The 21,505-nt window shown below is 53.0% G+C and overlaps 1 protein-coding gene across 1 annotated transcript in view; it reads right to left on the minus strand.

The window, feature by feature from the left end:
* Positions 1 to 1,288: 1,288 nt before the first annotated feature.
* The window catches only part of SIRT2 (sirtuin 2), a 24,527-nt gene continuing 4,310 nt past the window's right edge, over positions 1,289 to 21,505 (minus strand). Inside the window, exons 3-16 of the mRNA XM_007955523.2 lie at positions 19,676 to 19,730; positions 19,332 to 19,445; positions 15,838 to 15,879; positions 15,575 to 15,681; positions 15,394 to 15,450; positions 14,621 to 14,689; positions 6,593 to 6,722; positions 4,305 to 4,364; positions 3,976 to 4,031; positions 3,766 to 3,842; positions 3,633 to 3,684; positions 1,767 to 1,837; positions 1,558 to 1,624; positions 1,289 to 1,444 (exon numbers count right to left, since the gene is read on the minus strand). Coding sequence (XP_007953714.1) covers positions 1,289 to 1,444; positions 1,558 to 1,624; positions 1,767 to 1,837; positions 3,633 to 3,684; positions 3,766 to 3,842; positions 3,976 to 4,031; positions 4,305 to 4,364; positions 6,593 to 6,722; positions 14,621 to 14,689; positions 15,394 to 15,450; positions 15,575 to 15,681; positions 15,838 to 15,879; positions 19,332 to 19,445; positions 19,676 to 19,730 — 1,113 coding nt within the window. The remainder of the gene's footprint in view (positions 1,445 to 1,557; positions 1,625 to 1,766; positions 1,838 to 3,632; positions 3,685 to 3,765; positions 3,843 to 3,975; positions 4,032 to 4,304; positions 4,365 to 6,592; positions 6,723 to 14,620; positions 14,690 to 15,393; positions 15,451 to 15,574; positions 15,682 to 15,837; positions 15,880 to 19,331; positions 19,446 to 19,675; positions 19,731 to 21,505) is intronic.

Here is a 21,505-nt window from a genome sequence, read left to right on the forward strand (position 1 = left end):
ACCTCAACTCTTAACCAGGTACAGAGTTCCATGTGGGATATCACTGTGTCGTGGGCATTTTTAAGTCATTTTCCCTGCAGCAGTGGAAAACAGTTGGATCTGAGAAGGAGGCTTCATCCATCCATCCATCCAACAAATAATTAAGTACAGGCCTCGAATTAGGGGCTGGTGCCCTGGGGTGGACAAGACAGGCCCTTGCTCTCAGGGGTTTCCATTCTTGCTTGAGGTGGATGCAGAAGATGGATAATCCACAGCTAAAGAAACAGATTAGCTCCCTGACCAGATGCCTGGGTGTTAGGTAGGGGAAGGGCTGAAGGCATGTGTCCAGAGGTGGGTGGGGGAAGTGGGGAAGAGGGGGCAGCCATCTGTCCGCCTGGGCCCTAGGGCCAGGGAGAGGAAGAAATGGGTGGTGCTGGCCAGGGCAGGATGGGGGTAGCTGCCTGCTACCAAAGTAAGGCAGTGGGGGGCAGGGATGCCGGATGCTTGGGTCCCTGGGGGCTCCTACCTGTTCTCCGGGAGGAGGCCCGTGCAGTAGGAAGTGAAAGTGTTCCTTGCAGAGAGAGGAAGCTGAGTGACGGGGGGAAGGGGCGGAGCTGGGGGGTATTTGAAATCAACCTTCCTCTCTTTTTCCGGGGGCTCAGGTCTTAGGTGACCCTTGGGCTATGGAGGAAGGGACCCTGGCAGGCTGAGATCAATCCTCTCCCCCCAGCTGCTCCCCTGTGTGTCCACAGCAAGAAACATCCAGGCCAGACAGCTGAGTGCTGGTGTTTTTTTTTTTTTATTTCTTTCCAATAAGCAACATCTTCTACCCATCCCCGTGTAGGAAGTGAGTCCCAGATGAAGGGAACACAGCACCCACTTTGAAGTTGGAGGCAGGGGCCTGGAAGGCCTTCAGGCTCAGCTCCAGCCCACAGGAGGTTAGGCTTGGCCCACCTGGCCCCAGGAGTAGAGAATGGGGCCCTCAGACCCCAGTTCTGGGACAGTTAGACGTATGGGGGCACCCCCAGCCCCGGGAAGCAGTTAGAGATTAGAGGCTGATCCTTGCTCCGGGGAGTGGTTAGAGGTTGGGGCTGTTAAGAGAGAGGGGCTGCTCAAGCCAGGCCCCTGGGAAATGTTAGAACCGTGCTGGGTTGAGGGGCTGGGACCCCAGATAGGGGAAGGAGTGGTTAAGAGTTTGGAAAGCTGTTCTTAGCTCACACACTAGAGCCGCAAGGTAGAGAGGGGCTGGGGCTGGCTGGGGCTCAGCTGTCCCCAGAGAAGCTGGGCGTCCTGGCAGGGAGACGTGGTGTCACTGGGGTTTCTCCTCCTCCTGGCTTCTGGCTTCCTCCTTGGCAGGTGACGGAGACTTCCTGGGGGAAGCGGAAACGCCGGGGTTGGAGTCCCCCCGTGTTGACTGGGCGTCTATGGTAGCATGCTCCTTCCGGACAAGATCCTCCAGCTCCTTCTGCAAGGTGCAAAGTTGAGAAGTTAGAGGGGTCATGGAGTGGGTCATAGGGTCACAGTGCCTGTGGGGCAGGTCCTGGGCTCAGGTTGGGCTGGGGTCCCCAGGCTCCTCACCTTCCATCCGAGGAGGTCGGCAAGGGCCAGGCAGCCCTGGTCACAGTCACCCAGCCAGGCCACATCCCTGCGGGAGTGGGCAGAAGTCAGAGCCCCAGCCTTCTCTGGTGCTACAGCCAGCCCTTCACGGGTGTTCCCACCCTGGAAACTCCCTCCCACCGTGACCCAGTCACTTCCAGGTCCACCCTCACCCTAGACCCAGGCCTCACCTGTAGGCCTTCTTGGAGTCGAAGTCCATGCCTCCTCCGAGGCCCATCATCATGCCCAGGAAAGGGTCAGTCTGTGAGGGAGAGAAGGGTGGTGGGGCAGCAGTGGGGGCATCAAGACTATAGACTCAGAAGCCAGGTGACCTGCCTTTGTCTCCCAGGTCTGACTTTGATCAAGTGACTTGGCTTCTCTGTGCCTCAGTTTCCTTAGCTGTAGAATGGGGGATAACCATTGCACCCTCTTACAGGCTTGGAATGTCAGTGAATTAACACATCAAATGCTTAAATTATGCCTGGCTGTCATGGACTCAACTGTGTCCCCCAGAAATGTGTGTAGGAAATCCTCACCTCTATGCCTGTGGTTAGGATCCCATTTGGGAATGGGTTGTCTTTGTTATGTTAATGAGACAGGATCAGTGTAGCGTGTATCTTAAGTCAATCTGTTCTGAGATATAAACAAGATTAAACAAGCAAGTTAACCCAACCCAACCCACTGCCATGGAGTCGGTTCCGACTCACAGCGCCCCTAGACGACAGAGTAGAACTGTCCATAGGGTTTCCAAGGCTGTCAATCTTATGGAAGCAAAGCCCAAACCCAACCCACTGCCATGGAGTCGTTTCAACTCATAGTGACCCTATAGGACAGAGCAGAACTGCCTCATAGGGTTTCTAAGCCTGTCAATCTTTACAGAAGCAGACTGCCTCGTCTTTCTCCCGCAGAGTGGCTGGTTGGTTTGTATCGCCAGCCTTCTGGTTAACAGCCAAATGCCTTAATCACGGCGCCACCAAAGCAAGCTGAAGGAGAACAAAATGAGGCAACACAGACGCCAAGCCACATGGAGATCGCCAAGGAACCAGGAAACAGGCTGAAGAGACAAGGACCTTCCCCTGTCGCCGGCAGAGTGAGAAAGCCTTTCCCTACAGCTGGCACCCTGAATTCAGACGTCCAGCCTTCAAACCGTGAGAAAATGAACTTCTTTGTTCAAGCCACCTGCCTGTGGACTTATATCAGCTAGATAACTAAGACACTGGCACACGCTCTGTCTTGCTGGCCCCACTTCCATGCCTTGATTTCCCTTTTTGGGAAACTTTGTCCCCTGCTCTCAGACTACAGGGTTCAGGTGGTGCAGACCCCAACCCAGGTCCAAGGGTGGGCAGTCCTGGGACGCAGGCCTGGCCACTCACAGTAGCCAAGCCTCCTGGACACAGGTGTAGGGATTGCTGTGTTCAGGGAGGTCATGTGACTCCAGTGTAACCAATCAGAGCAAACCCTGGGGTTAGGCGAGAACAAAGGCCTCTCTTTTCCAAGGGCTGCCAGGCCGCAGAGCCGGAGAGCTGGGCCCCTCAGGAGGGAGCACCTAAGAGTGGGGCCACCACCAGGAAAAAGAGAGTGGAGAGAGAGAGAGCAGGCAGACTCCAGGGGGCACTGTGGAGGCCTGGATCCGGTGCCTGAAAGGGTCAGCTGCTGTGGAGTCAATTGTAACCATGGCAACATCAGGTGTACAGAGTAAAACTCTGCTCCACAGGGTTTTCAAGACCCTGGACTTCCGGAAGGAGGTCACCAGGCCTGTCTTCTGAGGACCTCTGGGTGGGTTCAATGCCAATCTTCTGGCTGACAGTTGACAACCGTTTGCCCCACCCAGGAACTCCTGGAATGAGTCTTAGAGTCAAAGCAGCTTAGAGGCCTTTCTGAATTCTAGACTCTGAGCTTTGGACTCAAAAGTGTTGGGATTTCCCAGTTGGGATTTTCTCAGACACCTGTATCCTAGTCCCGGATGAAGTCAATTGGAAGGAATGTTGGGACAAGTGTGAGGAGGAGGAAGGGAGGACAGAGGGCATGTGTGTTTATGTGATTAAAGGCTGACTCACCTGGCCTGTCTTCTCCTTGTTGATAAGCAGGCGCGGGGTAGAGAGGGGTGCCCTGGGGAGATGGCAAGCTGAGTGGTGAGGGCCGGTTCTGGCCCTGCCCCGTTCCCACCACCCAGCCCCGATTTTAACCTACTTGCTGATGAGGGATGCAAAGGGCTGCACTTGCAGGGAGGTGCCCATGATGATAAGGAGGTCCACCTTCAGGAAGTCCTACAATGGGGGAGTGGCCAGTGAGGGCTCTGGGACCTTCAGAGTGTCTGTGCCACCCCCTGCCCACCACTGCAAGCCTACACCTGCAGCCAGGGCCCAGCTGGTCCTGGCACGGGGTGCAGGGGACACTTACTGACTGCATACAGGAGAAGAAGCGCGCTGGGAGGCTCTCGCCGAAGAACACGATGTCTGAGGTGGAGACAGATGGACAGACAGACAGAGAGACGGAAAGAGACAGTGAAATGGGGAGACAGGGACGGGGAGACAGCACAGGGAGTAGAAGGCAGGCGTGAAGGCTGGGTGGGAGTTGAGGAGGAGCAGCATTGCCTGCGTACACAGTACCCCACTCTCCCCAGGGTGGGTTCGGGGTGCTGGTCAGGGAGACACAGGTGGCCAGAGGTGGGGTGGGGAGCACAGCCTGGCTGGGAAGGGGTCATGGGGGTGGGCAGCCCCAGAGCTCACCAGGCTTCACCACGCTCTGACATTTCTCACACTTGGGAGTCACCTCGGAGAAGATCTTCTCTGGGCGGAGGGAGGGGGAAGGGAGAGAAGGTGTCAGAAGCTCCAGCCAGGACCTGGGGGCTGCAGTCTTCCCTGGCCCCTCCCTGCGTGTCCCTTCCTCCACTGTCAACACAATACACTCTCAGCCACCAGCGATTTCCTGGAGGTGTCTGCCCTGCCCAGAAAGGACCTCCCTTCTAAAGAACTGTCTCCATCCCTAGTTAGCCTTCAGGTCTGGAACTGAAGTCACTCCTGTGGCTTGCAGCCAAACAACAGACAGGCAGATGGGGTGAACATTTGCATCACGTTGATACACTCCTTGGAACAATGAATCATGGGAGAGCAGAAGGGCAGTACTTGCACAGGGAGCAGCTCAGGGGAAGAGGTAACTATGGGGAGAAGGTGGGAAGAGAGCTGTTACGTTGTGGGGAAATGCAGTTAACGTCACGAGACAACATGTGTATGAACTGCTGTATGGAAAATGAATTTGCTCTGTAAACTTTCACCCAAATCACAATAATAATTAAAAAAAAAAAAAAAAACCTGTCTCTATCCCCCAACTTCCAGAATCCTAAGGAATGGCTCCCAGCACCACATCTATAGAGAATAAATGAAGGAGCAAATGAAGGAGCAGACCCCTGACCCCAAGGGGCAACTGGATTCTACCAACTCCCCTCCTGGGTAACTGGATTAGGTGTAAAGGTCTTCCAGTAGGTCTCTGAGGGCAACCCTATTTCACCGCAGGTCAGAGACGCCTGGTGTCAGAGAGAGATAGAAACAGAGACAGAGACAGAGAAGAAACATGTAGATGACTGGGGTGGGGAGAAACCTCAGGCCAGCTGCCTTCTGCCCTTGGGTTTACAAAAGATCCCTACACACCCTCCTTAGGACAAGCATTCTCCTTATTGCTTATTAATTATGAAAGCATTTCTGTCACTTGCAACCCACAGAATCCTAACTCACAAGTCCAACTGTTCACTCATACAGGAAACATTTATAGAGCACTGCTTTAATGCCTGTCAGTTACTTTCAAATAGTTCTGCATTGACACGTGATCTTTTGTGAGTGATGTATGTGACGATGCTGTGACTGAAACATAATAGAGGCAATGTTAATTGTAAAGTACCCCCAGCTGTGTGCACTGGGGCTGTTCGGGAATCCTCACCCCAGGGCGGTCAGCTGGCATTTTATCAGAAAGGCTACACTCCAGAGGCCCTACTGCAAGTGCTGCAGCTGTCCTTATCTTGCAGGAACACCAGAGGCTTTGTTAACTCAGCATAAAGGAGGCCAGAAACGGTGTCCACGGGTGAAAGAAATGGCCACTTACTCAGTACAATGAATGTCAGAAAAAGGGTCTCATGACATTCAAGGTATGTGGACTGGGTGAGTTTTTTTTTTTCCTTGACACACCTCCTTTACATGAACAGGGACCACGGCTCTGGTAAGTCTTGTCATCTGCAGCTCTAGAGATGCCCCAGCCTCCATCCCTAACCAGCCACTGACCAGCTTCAAATGCTACAGTAGATTCTGCTGGCCTGAACCAACGAATGGGCTAACTGGATCCCATGTCTCGGGAGCTGCGCTGTCTGATACGGTAGCCAGAGCCACATGTGGTCTTTTCAATTTGAATGAAGAAAAAAGAATTAAAATCAGAAGTTGAGTTCCTCAGACACGCCAGCTACATTTCAACTCCTGAACAGCTGCCACCCGCCTCCAGTGGTGGCCGAGTGTGTCCAGGCCTGGTCTCCCCTATTCTGAGCCACTTCTGGGTCTGATGCTGCGTCGGGGGCCCGTGGACGTCCCCCACACATGGCAGGTGGCTACCATACTGGACGGTGCACACAGGAAACATTGCCATCACCTCAGAAAGTGCCACTGGATGGCGCTGCTCCAGGAAGTGGTGGCACTCGCTCTGACAAGGCTTTCCTGCATGATGGGGCCAGGGCACTTAACAGGACAAGGAACTGGGGTTTCATGAGCTCCCAGAAAAGACTGCATGACCGGCTGGGGGCCATTTGTGTGTGTGGCAGAAGTAGTCTGGAACTTGCATCCGTGACAACCTGGTGGTGAGGTGGTGTGGGGAGCAGGGAATCCCCACCACCTTGATTCTCTGGGAACTACCATTACCTGCTAAGTAGAGCCAGAGAGCTGTGCAGGACACAAGTGGCTTCGGTCACCTACTCGATGCAGACACTGTTCCTGGTCTGGGAAGCAGACAGTGAGCTCAGGGAGGCCCTGTAGACCCTCACCTTTCATCCAGCTTAGGGCGTACTCCTGCCGGCAGAGGGGGCTGACGCAGTGAGACGTGTAGAAAGTACCATGGGCTTCCACCAGGTCCTCAGGCTCCAGCCCCGCCACTCGCTCCAGGGTGTCTATGTTCTGGAGGTGAAGATGGAGGGAAAGGAGGGGTGAGGAGTGAACCATGCGCCTCATGGGCCAGGAGACAGAGCAGGGAGCTGAAGACAAGAAAAGCAAGTGGAATGGCTGGGGCAGGGTGTGTATGAAAACGGTAGTGCTTCATTCCAATGGTGCCACTCAAAAAACCAAACCCACTGCCATCCAGTCAATTCCAACTCACGGTGACCCCCACTGGGTTTCCAAGGCTGTAAATCTCTACAAAAGCAGACTGCCTCAGCCTGCTAGAGCAGCTGGTGGGGTTGAGCCACTGACCTTGTGGCTAGCAAATGCTTTAACTACCACACCACAGAGGGCCTTCATGGTGTCATCATTATGGAGGTAAAAGTCATGGTTGCTTGAAGGTAGGGACCCAAAGTCGAATGTCTGTGAGGCCAGTCCCATGGCCATCACCAGCCAACTACAGATGCTGTCCTTTTGTAAATTCGGGCCATTTTGCTTCCATTTTCAGGAAAATCCAGACACTTGAATTTGTTCAAATAAATGCATAAATCTACAACGTCTCCACTGGGAATGGAGCCCCCTCAGACCCACCACCTTGTGCAGCACCTGCCCTGCCCAGCTGTCTGCGGCAGCCCTGGCCAACCATTAACATAACAGTGAATCTGGAGGGTCTGTCTGGTTTAAATTACACCCACTGATCGGCCGGAGTTCCTACTGTGGTCTGTTTTACAGATGCCATATTAACGTGGGCTTTTTTTTTTTTTCCTTTCTTTTCTTTTAATTCATTTTATGGATGTATACTTCTGATCACCACAAAGTAACTACTTGCTTTATTGATTTTGAAATATGAGTTACGTATGGTTTTTTAATGATTTAATTTTGTCGTTGTTGAGAATACACACAAGACACACACCAATTGCACCATCTCTACGTGTACACTCCGGTCACGGTGATCACACTGTAACACTGTGCGACCATTCTCACCTTGCTCCTCTGAGTTGCTCCTCTCTTTGACACAAACTCACCACCCCATGAATTTCCCATGCAATCTTTCTATGGACGTGTGTTCTTCTAAGACAGAAATGCTTTCTATATTAAGCAGATGAGACACACGTGTCCTCTCATTTCTCCGAAAACAGCCACTGCCTGTGCGGCAGCTCTGCGTGCCCACTGAGGGATGGCACGGAGGCAGGTGCTGATGGCGGGCATTGGCAAATGGGACACACAGATGGGGCCCATCACACAGGGCCCCCAGCGGGACCAAGGTCTCCCAGACACTCCACAAACAGCTGAGAGGGTCTCCTTTCAAGGCCAGACAGCCCCAACTGACCTTTCTGTTCTCTGCCAGCTCTCAGCTCATCCCCCGAACGTACAGACAAGATCCACTGTTCCTAGGCTCTCAGCAGCTTTCCCCACTCCCTTCTTTGTTATAAATCCTGGTTTTGTCTTTGTGACTTGACTCAGTGTACCGAATGCCACGAGAGGAAGCAATTTGCATGCAAATTACTGAATAGCATGAGAAATAAGGAACTAATTAAAAAGCCAATTGCCTTTGAGTAGATTCTGACTCTTGCTGACCCTGTATGCGGGCTGTGTGTTTCTTTGAAGATACAAACAAATCTGAAACCACAAGCTAATGGGAAAGAATGAGGCAGATATGAATGTGTTGATATGAAATGATCTCTCAGATACGTTATAAGGTGCAGATGAACGAAGGCAGTGTGTATAGGATGGGGGGGGGCACACACATGACTTTGTGTATTTGCTTGCCTCAAAAAAAAAAAAGAAAAGAAAAAGCCAAACTCACTGCCATTAAGTCGATTCTAACTCATAGCAACCCTCACTGGGTTTGTGAGGTAGTAAATCTTTACAAAGTAGATTGCCCAGTCTTCCTTCCGCAGAGTGGCTGGTGGGTTAGAACCACCAGCCTTCTGGTTAGCAGTCAAATGCCTCAGACACTACGCCACTAGAGCTCCTTGCCTAGTATTAGGTATCTCCCGAAGGAGACACAAGAGACAGGTGACAGTACCGACTGCTAGTGAGCACTGCTGGGGAAGATGGCTAAAGGAAGTAGTGCTGGACTAAAACAAAAGCAACAACGTAGGCTTGATAGTAAGTGGCAACTAACACTCTGGTCCCACAGGAAGAGGGTGTGGTGGTGGGGGCCTGGGCAAAGCACAGCACTCCTGATTGGGCAGGGGCCACTCACCTCCAGCCAATCACTGCCACCTGGAATGCGCCCCAGGTGCAGCCAGCTCCTTCTGAATTTTTGTAAGTGAGAAGTGTAGACTTTCATGTGGAATCTTCTGGTTTTTTAACCTGGACCCACTCTTTTCCCTCTAAACATCACCGCAGGGAAATGGCATCAGTGGCAGCTCACACAGTATGTCGGTGCAAACTCGGGAAGATGCCGCCTTCCCTGGGCGAGCTTGGCACCCACTCAGCCAGTGAGCCAGGCGAGCTGGGCCGGGGCTTCGGTGCTTGACTCCAGCTGGGTGCCCTCTGACCGGGCCTGCGCAGCCCTTGGTAGCTCTCAAACAGCAATAATGACCTCCAGGGGAGGTGTGGCTTAAAGGTTTTGAAAATACACCTCCACTTACTGACTATCTCGTTATCCAACTTTCCCCATTTATGACAACAGTAAAAAATCAACTATTAGACCATATTGTGCATTAATGATACATGTCTGGCTGGAATGAATGCCAAAGTCCCTGACGGGGTCCCTGACTGGGGACCCCGTATACATGTAGAAAGGAAGTTCATATTGCGTAGAATTTCACTGCCTGGGTGAAGAGACGGGGCACGGTCTCCCCAAGTCAGTAGGGTGCTGGGTGGAGTGGAGGGGGGGCTGGTGGTGACAGGACACTGCCCAGTGCCTGGTGGATCCTGGATGCCCACAGGGCGCTGAAGCTGGGGCAACAGCAACTGGTGTCCTGAAGGTGAGCCACCCTCAGGGCTGGGGAGGACGTGGGACCCTGGGGAATGGCCTCAGCTGCCAGCCCCAAGGACCAAGCCAGGCTGTGATTAGAAGGAACCCTGAGATGGGGCAGCCGGGTACCCAGGGCCCACAGGACCCCTCGTCAGCTGACTAACACCTGTGCAGCACCTTACGCTTCCTTGATGCCCCCCAGGCTACCTGGGTTGGGGTAGGGTCAGCAAGTGAGTGGCCAGGCGTAGCTGCAGTTTAAGGTCAAGGGTGGAGGGCGGGCCTGGCTGTCATGGCCTCAGAGGAAGCTCTGGCCGGCAGATCATCATGGACACATGGGGGCAAGGTGGGTAGGGCCACCCAGCGAGAGGCAGGGGATACTTAGGTGAAGGGCTGGTAGGGGAACCCAGTGGGCAGTGGACCCCCCGCAGCACCCAGGACCTCCTACCCACAGACAGGGAGGCCTCTGCCCCTGAAAAGCCACCAAGGATCTCTTACAGTCACTGAGGGGATGAGCTGGGGCCACTCATCCTGAAAATATAGTGAGGGCAGGAGACGGAGGGGACCCTGGGAATGGGCGGCCCTCCCCTGAGGGCGGCAGAGGGAGCCGAGCTCTCCTTAGGTGACATGGGAGGCTGCGTGGCAGGTGGCCTCAGCAGGACGTTCACAGCACAGGTGAGGGTGAGGGGGTGGGGTCATCCTCCACTTTCACGTAACACCAATTTCACATAACAGCCTGGGTCTTGGAAACTACCCACGTCAATAAGGGAGGAGGAGGCATGTCCATGTTCCCCTCAAACAATACTCTCAATGTTTTCCTTCCACTGAACTGTCTTTAAGGCTGAGCAGAGAGACGTGGTGGCGGTGCAGAGCCACTCCGAGGCACCTCAGAAGGCGGGCCTGACTGCTTGCTTCCGAGCGGCCACCGCCGAGTCAACCTTGCGGAGCGGCTCTGCTGAGCTCATGAGGCATCACCATGAGTCAGAACTGCCTCAACAGCAACGAATGACGACAAATTTATACCATTTACCATTATTAATATAAGCATGTTAAGGTATATTTAAAACATACTGAAGTTTACATTTAAATTCAATACAAAAGAAGGCAAAGTGCTTACAATGGGATAAGTCACAGATTTAAAAAAGCATGAAGGTGCTATGTGGGTATCGATATACATAGGGCCCTCCAGATAGAGGTTAAGTAAAAAAAGCCAAGGACAGAACCCTACGTATAAATATCATATACAGGCAGTCCCCGGGTTCTGAACACCTGACTTATGTAAAACCTGTAGTTACGAACCAACCCCTGTAAAGCCTATTATATTAAAAATTTGAGGTACATATAACGGTTCGTAGTAACAAACAGGTGCCATCTTGTGACACGCATGAAAACATTATTGTTATTACTGTATTATTATGTTAAAGATGTTTTAGTGTACCTGGAAGTGTTTCTTTAATGTTTCCTATGTGTAAAAGGTACACTGTTCACTACCTACTAAGACAAACATTTAACTCAGTCCTGTTAGATACTCACTGTGCCTAATGGTTCTGACTTACATACAAATTCATCTTAAAGAAAGACTTAGGAACACAGCTTACTCATAACCCATGGACTGACTGTGTATATATATATAAAAGCATATGTTTATAGCTTGTGTTTACAGCCCTTTTGCTGTAGAGATCACAGCAATTTGGATGAACAAGACAACTGTCCTGACGTTTGAATGGATACTTGTGTCTTGAGATAAAAATAGGAGCATAAGCAAATCCGAAAGTGCTGCCTCGTCACAATTCAGAAAGGGGTGAAGACAATGTGTTCCAGAAAACTGGGTCAGTGACTCAAAACACGGCTGACGTTGAAGAAAAGGGTGAAAACATGAATAAAACAGTTTCATGACATGTGAAAGTGGAAAAATTTCCTCTACTTTAATGTAGTTTATGTAAGATGTTAAACATGTAAGTGTAGTTAGCTCTGCGAAGTGAGGGGAGAAAGGCCCATACACTTCACACTGACTCCCCCCACCCCCCAAAAAAACAACAAGCCCTCTGCCATGGAGTCGATTCTGACTCATAGGTGACACCCACCACTGGGGTTCTAAGGCTGTAACTCTGTACAGAAGTCGATTTATGGAAGTAGAAGTGGGTTTGAGCCACTGACCTTCTGGTTAGCAGCCAAATGCCTTTACCGACTACACGCCTTTCACATTGGCCCTAGAATGTACTAATGTTGACTTAAAAAAAAAAAAAATCATAGCACTGGTGCACCGTCATGGGTAAGGACAGGAGATTCTGCCTCAGACAGAGCTGGGCCGTGAACGCTCTGAGTAGCCCTGGTGAGTTACTTAGTCCTGGGCCTTGGTCTCTCACGTGGCGATGCCTTGTGATCTCATCCCATGAGCTTCAATGTGATCTATGGCTGCTTGGACCTTGTGGCTCATCTTAATACGCATCTCCAACTCAACGTGCCTCAGCCAAACTCGTCTCTGAAACCTCTGCCCCCCACACTGCCCACCATCTTGATAAAAAGCAGTGGGTGCTCAAGGGGAAAACCTGCCGAGGTGTCCTTGGGACCCCTCTTTCTCCACGGCCACGTCCAGTCCACTAGCAAGTCCTGTTAGGTCCATCTTCACAACAGATGCAAACTTCTGTCTGCCCTTGTCTCCCCCTGGGCCATCATGGCAGTCTCCTCCCTGGTTTCCTGGCTCCAGTCTGTTCCCAAGGGAGCCTATGAACACCTGGGCCAGGCCATGTTCTTCTCCAGCTCAGAGCCCTCCTGGGGATCCATGTCATCACAGCCACAGGCAAGGTCCTCCCTGTGGCCCACAAGGCCCCACAAGGCTGCCCCCTTCACTACCCTGCCCTCATCTCCTCCACTCTTCCTTCCTACATTCCTTCTCAATCACTCAGATCCAGCTTCTCAAGATCTAGCTTCTTGGAATTCTTTTGAGCATGCCAAAAATGATCTCACCCCCGGGCCTTTGCACTGGCTGTTCCCTCTTCCTATACACACTCTTCCCCCAGATAACCCATGGCTCCCTCCCTCTCCTCCTCCAGGTCTTTGCTCAGATGTCACATGTCACCTTCTCAGTGAGCCTTCTCTCACTGGCCTCTATGAAATTCTAAAATGCCTCTCACTTCTCGCAGGGCCTCTGATCCTCCTTCCCTGCTTAACTGTGGACCTACTGCCATCTGACACCCTAGATGTGCTCCTTTATCCATCTCATCCACTGCCCCTCTCCCTACATCGCAGAGTCAGTGCCATGAGGGCAGTGCTGCTTGTCAGTCCTGCTGCCTGCTGGCTGGGTCTGCATTTGGCTGGCACTTGTGAGCCTTTGTGGTGACAGAGCTGTCACATGAGGGTCCAGCAGGGCAGGTGAGGCCTTCATGAAAGCATGAAGGGAAAGCACTATCATCATTGAGTCTGAGCCACGTCCATGAATAAAACCAACTCTCTGGGAAGATGGGTCAAGACCCAGGCTTCTCCAAGAGCGAGGAGGGCACCTCTCCCATCCCACACCCTCCACACTCAGCCCAACAGCAGACCACCAGCCCCCATTTGAAAAATCTGAGCTTCAAAAGAATTAAGTCCCCTTGGTCCCTCCTCATCCAAAACAAAGAAGAGTGAAGAAGACCAAAGACACATGGAAACAGTTAGTCCAAGGGACTAACAGACCATATGAACCTCTGCATACATGAGCCTGAGACCAGAAGAACTAGACGGTACCCAGCTACCACTGTCAACACTCCAGGAGATCCTGGATAGAGTGAGAGAACAATGTGGAACAAAAGTCAAACTCATAAAAAAAAACCAGGCTTACTGATCTGACAGAGCCTGGTGAGACCCCTGAGACTGTGGCGACGAGTCACCCTTTGGGCCTGGAATTGAACTTCCATGGCTCCAGCCAAACAACAGACAGGCATATAAGGTGAACATTTACACCAGGTAGGTACACTCCTTGAAACAATCAACCAGGGGAGATCAGAAGGGCAGCATTTGCACAGGGAGCTAGCTCAGGGGGCAGGATGCATAGGGAAGGACACAGAGGACGGGTAACCACAGGGAGGAAGGGGGAAGAGAGCTGTTACCTTACGTGGATTGCAGCCAGTGGCACGAGACTAAATGTGTATGAACTGCTGTGTGGAAAATGAATTTGCTCTGTAAACTTTCACCCAAATCACAATGAAAAAATAAATCAATAAATAAGAACTCAGCCTCCTCCCCTCCTGGCCACTTCCAAGGCTGCAGGATGAAAATATTAGGTACTTTGCTGTGTTAGCCCCAGCTTCATAACTGTGGGCTCTGAGACATGATTTATAACATACGTGGTATTGCTGCAACAATACACCATGAAATTTCAACACATACTCATATAACAACAGTGGCTGCACAGACAACTCTCACTGATGGGGCGCCAGGCCCCAAATGTCTGACAACTAGTCCAGAAGCCAACACTGTGAGCCGTCCTTCCCTGGAACCCTGTGGGAGAGGCCCTCAGCTAAGCACTGACTTGGATGAGCCATGGCCCACATGTGATGCCCAATTCTGAAAGATACCACACCATCTGTTGGGAAGTGTCACAGCGTACTATTTTGCTAGATTGAGTCACTTGGTGTCATCTGCTGGAAAGCCACCATAACGGACAAAGTCTAGGCTGTCTTCTGCACATAGGCGGCTCTGCGGGGAGCCATTGCCAACTCAGCCCAGGGCAAGACCGTGCCAGCTCTGCCGGGGCCCACCGCCAACTCGGCCCAGGGCAAGACCGTGCGGGCTCAGCCGGGGGCCCACCGCCAACTCAGCCCAGGGCAACACTGTGCTGGCTCTGTTTCACAGAAGGGGAAACTGAGGCTGAGGGAGGGGCAGTAGCTCACTCCAGGGCACACAGCAACGAAGCAGTGGGCCAAGCCCACGGAGGCACAGCCTGAGGCTTAGCCCCTCAGTGCCGGGACCCGCCCAGCCTGCCTGCTTCCTCCCGGCAGGCTGCAGCCTCGCCTACCTGTGTGTAGCAACGCAGCAGCAGCCCTTTCTCCTTCAGGAGGCGGATGAAGTAGTGGCAGATGGTCGGCTGGAGGGAGTGAGCACAACGCCAACAATGAGAACGCACGCGACTGTGCCAGCAACTGTTCCGGGCACTAAGCCTGCTCTACCCCAGGGAATCATCACTACGACGTGAGGGAGAGACCACCATTCTCCCTGTGTCACAGGTAAGGAAACTGAGGCGTAGGGAGCTCGGCCATCTCATCCACTGTCACACAGCCGGTAAACTGCAGAGTTGGGATTCGCACCCAGGCAGACTGGTTCCAGAGTCTGGGTTCTCACCAAAAACCAAACCCAACCCACTACCATTGAGTCGATTCCAACTCAGAGCAGACCCATTGGGTTTCCAAGGTGGTAAATCTTTGCAAAAGTAGATTGCCTCATCTTCCTTCCGCAGAGCAACTGGTGGGTTTGAACCACCAACCTTCTGGTTAGCAGTCAAAAATGCCTTAGGCACTATGTCACCAGAGCTCCTGCGTTCCCACTTACATTACTAATTTCATTTAAGCCTCAAAATGAGCCTTTGAGGTCAGTATTGTTATCAGTCCCATTTCACAGATGAGAAAACTGAGATTCAAAGTCACAAAACCAGAAGTGGACCCCAGGCAGTCTGGGCCCAGAGCCCACACACTTAACCACTGAGCTATACTTGTCTGTAAAGGTCTTGGAGGGGGGTCTTCCCATGCCTGCTCTCCCCCAACCTTTCCTGTTCCCCTCCAAATAAGACCTCACCTTAAACTGCCCAGGATACAGCTCCTTGGCGAGGGCAAAGAAGGGCTCTGGGTGTTTCTGTAGGAGAGACAGCAGATGGTAGACAGGCACCCAGACGGCCTGTGAGATGAGGCTGGAGCCAAGTGACCCCATGCCCTCCCCCAGGGGTGTTATGGACATTCCTCCCTAGGGGCGCACATACCTTAAAGTAGCCAATCTCAAAAATGGCCTCTGGATAGGGAAGGTGATACTTCTCCAAGTTGGCGTAGAGGCCGGTGGACGGGGAGCGGAAGTCAGGAATGCCGGCAGCTGGGAGGCGAGGAGACGCCATCAGAGATGGCTGGCCTCCCTAGGCCACACCGAGCCTCCCCTGCGAGGCCTAGACAGGTCCCAGCCTTCTCCCCAGCCCCTAGGAGGGGCTCCCCCATGTCCTGGGGGTGGCTGCTTTGGGAGGGGGGCACTTACACGTGGAGATTCCGGCTCCCACCAGACAGATGACTCTGCGACCTGGGGAGAGGAGTTGAGGCTTCAGTTGCCCTGCTCTGCGCAGTTCACCGCCCTTCATGGCCCCTGCTGGGGTTAGGCCAGGTCTCACGGAGTCCTCCCTGCAACCTACTCGGGGAAAGGCTGCTGGTGCTCCGCGCATGCCCATTTCACTAATGAGGAAACTGAGGCTCAGATAGGGAAAGGGGTCACACAGCCAACTGGTGGAAGGGCCAGCACGGGGTGGAGAGCTGTCTGAAATTCTACCAACGAAGATGATTCCAAGGAGCCCTGGTGGCACACTGGCTAAGCACTTGGCTGCTAACCCAAAGGTCAGTGGCTTGAACCCACTGCTACTCTTCAGCAAAAAAGACCTTGCAATCTGCTCCTGTGAAAATTCCAAACCAAAACCAAAGCCACTGCCATCAGTCGATTCCAACTCACAGTGCCCCTGCTGGGTTTCCAAGGCAGTAAATCTTCACAGAAGTAGACTGCCTCATCTTCCCCCATGGAGCAGATGGTGGGTTTGACCCGCTGACCTGGTTAGCAGCCAGAGACGCCTTACCCACTACACCACCAGAGCCCCTGCCTATAAAGATCACAGCCCAGGACACCCTATGGGGCAGCTCTGTCATACAGGGTCGCTAGGAGTCAGAATCAACTCAAAGGCACGCAAGTGACAAGAAGACTCAGGAAAAGGCCACTTGGGGAGAAGCTTCCCCTCCTGATGCGGTCTAGACAAAAATGCTCAGTGAGAAGGCATGGGTGGGCAGGTGGGGGCGTTCTCCGAGAAGAACTGCAGGTTATTACAAAAATCTCTGGCAACACCGTAGTTTTCAGACCCAATCTTGGAGGACCTTCTGTTTCTAGCACATTAGACACATTCCTTCATCGTATTACTTTCCTTCATAATCAAACACACCTCAGATACCAGGGCCTGATATTCCAAAGGCGAAAACTAAAGAGTGGCTGCTCTCAGCCTACGCCCAATGGACCGTCAGTGGATAAGGCATTCTAGAGCCTACTGCCCACAATTTGAACCTGCTCCTCGCTCATGCCAGTGTGACCTTAGACAGCTTAAGAGTTGTGTTAAAACTCTTAAGAGTTGTGTTAAGACACAACTCTCGACATCACTCACCTCTTCTTTCTTAATTTCTCTTGTGATCTGGGTGACAGTTTACAGAGCAAAGTCATTTTGCACACAGCAGCTCATCCACATTTTGTTTCATGACACTGACTGCAATCCCTGCAGTGTAACAGCCCTCTTCCCACTTCCTCCTGTAGTTCCCTGTGCCCTTCTGTCCTACGCATCCCGCCTTCTGAGCTGTCTCCCTGTGCAAACACTGCCTTTCCGTTCTCCCATGACTGCGTGTTCTCAGGGGTGTATCTACCTGACGTAAATGTTCACTCCATATGCCTGGAAGCCATGGGAGTGAGTTCAATTCCAGGCCTGAAGGGTAACTAGGGGCCATAGTCGTGGGGGTCTCACCAAGCTCTATCGGACCAGTAAACCTGGTCTTTTTTTATGCTTTTGAGCTATGTTCCACATTCTTCCCCGACTCTATCCAGGATCTCTGGCGCTGACCCCTTTCCAAGGGGTTGATGGCGGCAGCTGGGTACCATCAGTCTCCTCTTCTGTAAAATGGCCTACTCCCTAACCTGGCCTGGTGGAACCGCCGACAGCAGAATGAATGAATTCATATAAGCTTAGACCAGCACCTGGCACCATGCAGCCACCATATCCGCATGGCTGTTATTCTTTGGAGGGGCCCTGGTAGTGCAACGGCTGGGTGCTTGTCTGCTAACCAGAAGCTGGCGGTTCAAACCCACCAGTGGTTGGTTCCACGGGAGAAAAGTCCTGGTGATTTGCCTGTAAAGATTTCAGGCTAGGACACCCTATGGGGCAGTGTAATTTCTGCTTCGTGGTTGCTACGAATTGGAATCAACTGGATGGCACAACAACAACAACAATTATTCACTGAGTCAATTGTATTAAAATAAATTTCTTGAGACCCAGGATTCATGCAGCTCTAAGTACTTTGCTCCCCACAAAAGGAAGATGGGGAGAGAGGGTAGGAAGTTGAAACTGTTTCCAAGCACACTGGGAAACAGCCCTGCTACCACCTCAGCTGGGGGCTGGCAGACCACCCCGCCACATGATACTCTGGCCTCTGCCTGTCAGCTGATGCCCAGATGCAAGCCTGGACGCCCGTGAACCGGGAGGACAGGAGAGGGAACTAAGGTGAGGCCTGCCACGGCTTCACAGCTTTGTCTCTGGGCTGCCAGTGAGTCAGGCTCAGTGGGCATCCTGCAGGAGGCTGCAGGGTAAGAACACGCGCTCTGGATTTAGGTGGCCGGGCTTCGAATCCTAAACCTGCCAGTTGCTAGCTGTGTGGGCCTGTACCAAGTTACACCTCTCTGTGCCTCAGTTTCCTCCCCTGCCCAGGTCACTCCTGTAATGACCTCACAGGTCTGATGAGAAGATCAAATGGGAGGACGCCCGTTGAACGCTCAGCCCAGCAGCCAGAATACAGTCAGGCTCCACTAAGTGCGATTACTGGTTTCTCTCCCAGGGATCCTCTGGAGCCAATGGCCCTGAAACTGTGGACCAGGACAGGGGGCAGCAAACGCTTTGTAGCCACTGCCCGCACTGTCTCTGGGATCCACTGTGGCCAGAACTGCAGACAGCTGCCTGGTCTGCCCTGGGGGAGGGAGCTCAGAGCAGCAGGCCTGGCTGCCCGAGGAGGACAGGGAAACCGGAGGAGACGGCCTCAACAAAAGCTTGTCCAGGACACTGAAAGGATCTGTTGTTCCAGCAGAGGACTGCTGACGGCCTGGTTTCTCAGACTTTGGTGACCTCGACTCCCGGCAAGAGATACAAATCACAGGGTGATCCAGTAAACGCGCACCTAGGCACCCAACTCTGAAGCACATTTCCTGTAATAATCTTCATATCAAACACCCATCAAGGCCCTGTTCTAGGCACTGACATCTGTATTAACTTATTTAACCCATCAACAACCCTATGGTTATGGTCATCTTTTCGTGATATGGTGTGCCCAGTCAGAGCACAGTCAGTAGTTCAGCATTGCAGATGTGATCCAGGTCTGGCCAATCAGAGACGTGGTGAGTGGGTCAGAAGTAGGCATGTGACCTAAGTTGGGCCCACAGAAGCCAATCTCTGCCCTTTTACTTGAACCACTGGGAAAGGGGTGCTCTCTCTGTGGGAGCTGCTAGATAGACAGAAATTTAGAGAGTCCCAACAACGACAGGGAAGCACCCGGATCCAGCCGTGCCTAACGCTGGCTTTAGTTACAGAGCCAAGATACTTTATCCGTTTATTTGGCTGAAGCCAGTTTGAGTTGGGTTTCTTATTACTCACAAACAAAAGGTGTGACTGATTCGGGGTGCTGAGGGTGAGAAGACCCTTGGGGCCAAGAGGAGGGTTAGTGGTCCAGTGTGGGCAGGTGACTCACAGCGCTCGCTCTGCATGTAGCGGGTCACCCCTTCCAGGGTCAGCTCGTCCAGCAGACGCTCCTTCTTGCTGCCCAGGCCCAGTGTCTGGGAGAAGAAATTCCGTAGGAAGTCCACTGATCAAAAGGAGGAAAGAGCCGGTGTGGCAGGCACTCAACTGGAGCACACAGGGGGCCCTGGCCCTGGAAGCCCCCAGCCTCCCCACAGCTGAAGGCACCGGTACCAACTCTGCTGTTAGAAACTCGGAGTGTCACTCCTGGTGGAGGCGAGGGGGTGTCACCCAGACCCCTGCCCTGAGATCCTGCACCGGGAACCCCGCTCTCGGTGCCCCCAGGAAGATACTCACTCTCTGCTTCTCCACCAGTGGCTCCTTCCTCAGCGTCGGAATCGGAATCTGAGTCCTGGAAGGGGTGAGGGTGGGAGGCCAGGCCAGAGAAGTGGGGTCAGGGAGGGAGAGAAGAGGTGGGGGTGACAGTGGAGCTTGGGGGACAGGCTCTGGCTAGGGAGGCCTGAGGAAGTGAAGGGCAGTGGAGCGACCCCCTGGGGGGCAGTGTGCACGCTCTGGGCTGGGAACCTAGCACGGCTCCTCCCTAGGAGCACGGTCTCCTGTGAGTGAGTGGCTTTTCCGCACCTCGGTGCTCCATATCTGTGAAATGGAGCCCAGTGCATCATGGGTGGATGCACAGAGTTAACGTGTGTAAGGCGTTTAGAACAGCACGGGGTGGGGGTGGGGGTGGGTCAAGTGCTGGCTCCTCCTATCACCACAGGCCTGTGCTCACATCCTCACGGCATTGTTCCCCTTTTGTCCCCTGCAGCTTAGGCCCACCACCCCTTACCAACAGCCCTGCAGCTGTCCTCATTGAAGTCACTTTTGTGAATAACAGTCCTCACCCCACACTGCTGGGCTCCTCCGCAAAGCCTCAGACTCCCCCCACTTTGGACCCTCCAGCCTCCTTTATCAATGTCCCCCTTGCCCAGGCTCCGACACAGCAGGCCTCTGGGCTCTGTGCTTTCTCTCGTCACCCTACCTGTGGTACCTACCTCACCCATGCCCGTGGCCTCAACCCAGGCATGGGTGATGTTACCTCTCTATCCCCAGATCCAAGGCTCTGTGGCCTCCTGGACACCTCCCCATGGATGACTCCCAGAACCCTCACTTCCACCGTATCCCAGAGGCCTCAGCACCTCCCCAGATCTGCTCCTCCTCTCGGAGCTCAACTCAGGAGGCCTCACCCAGTCCCTGGCCTCGTCCTGGGCACCTCCTGCCTGTCTCCCCTGCTTCCTGCCACAGCCATGAACCCCACTTGGCTTCCTGAATGCCCTCCTTGCTTCCCCATAGCTCCATCTAGTCTAACTGGCCCAAGCTTTGCCCCACCTCCTCCCGAACTCCTAGCTGCAGTCTCTGCCTCCCACGCACCCTCCATGTGATGGCCCTGGCCCACTCCCTGCTACTTCAAAGGCCCTTCTCTTAGGCTTTAAGCATTCAGCCATGAATATCTATGGAGTCTGCCATGATGCCTTGATGGCAACTCATGTTCCCCTAGAACAAGGTCTAGGGGACCTGGTATCTGGCAAGAGTGCCAGAACCATCCACCACTGGATGAATGCCTACTGTGTGCTAGACCAGGGCTGGGCCCTACGATGATCTCACAAAAACGCAAAGCTGACCACCTCACTCCCCATTTTAAAACTCTTTTGACAACCCTCTCTCCCATCACTCACTACCCTGGTTCTAAGCTTTTTTGAATTGGAGCCTCCCCTTCCACGTGGCAGGGCTTACTGCTAGGAGCTAAATCACAACAGTGATTTCACTTCCCTTTCCTTATCTCTCCCAGTGCATATTCCTGGGTCCCCCTAGAGCCACGTGCCTTACATTAAACAAGGAAACATTCACAGCCAGCTGGCTCTGACTGCAGCCACGGTCCACCATTTACCCCAACACCAGGCCAGAGTACACCATTCACCCCAAACCAGGCCAGAGTACACCATTCACCCCAACAGCAGGCCAGAGTACACCATTCACCCCAATACCAGGCAAGAGGACACGATTCACCTCAACATCAGGCCAGAGTACACCATTTACCCCAAACCAGGCCAGAGGACACCATTCACCCCAACACCAGGCCAGAGTACACCATTCACCCCAAACCAGGCCAGAGGACACCATTCACCCCAA

Source organism: Orycteropus afer, unplaced genomic scaffold (assembly GCF_000298275.1).
Source record: "Orycteropus afer afer isolate SDZICR_OR568_19922 unplaced genomic scaffold, OryAfe1.0 scaffold00507, whole genome shotgun sequence".
Classification (NCBI taxonomy): Eukaryota; Metazoa; Chordata; class Mammalia; order Tubulidentata; family Orycteropodidae; genus Orycteropus; species Orycteropus afer.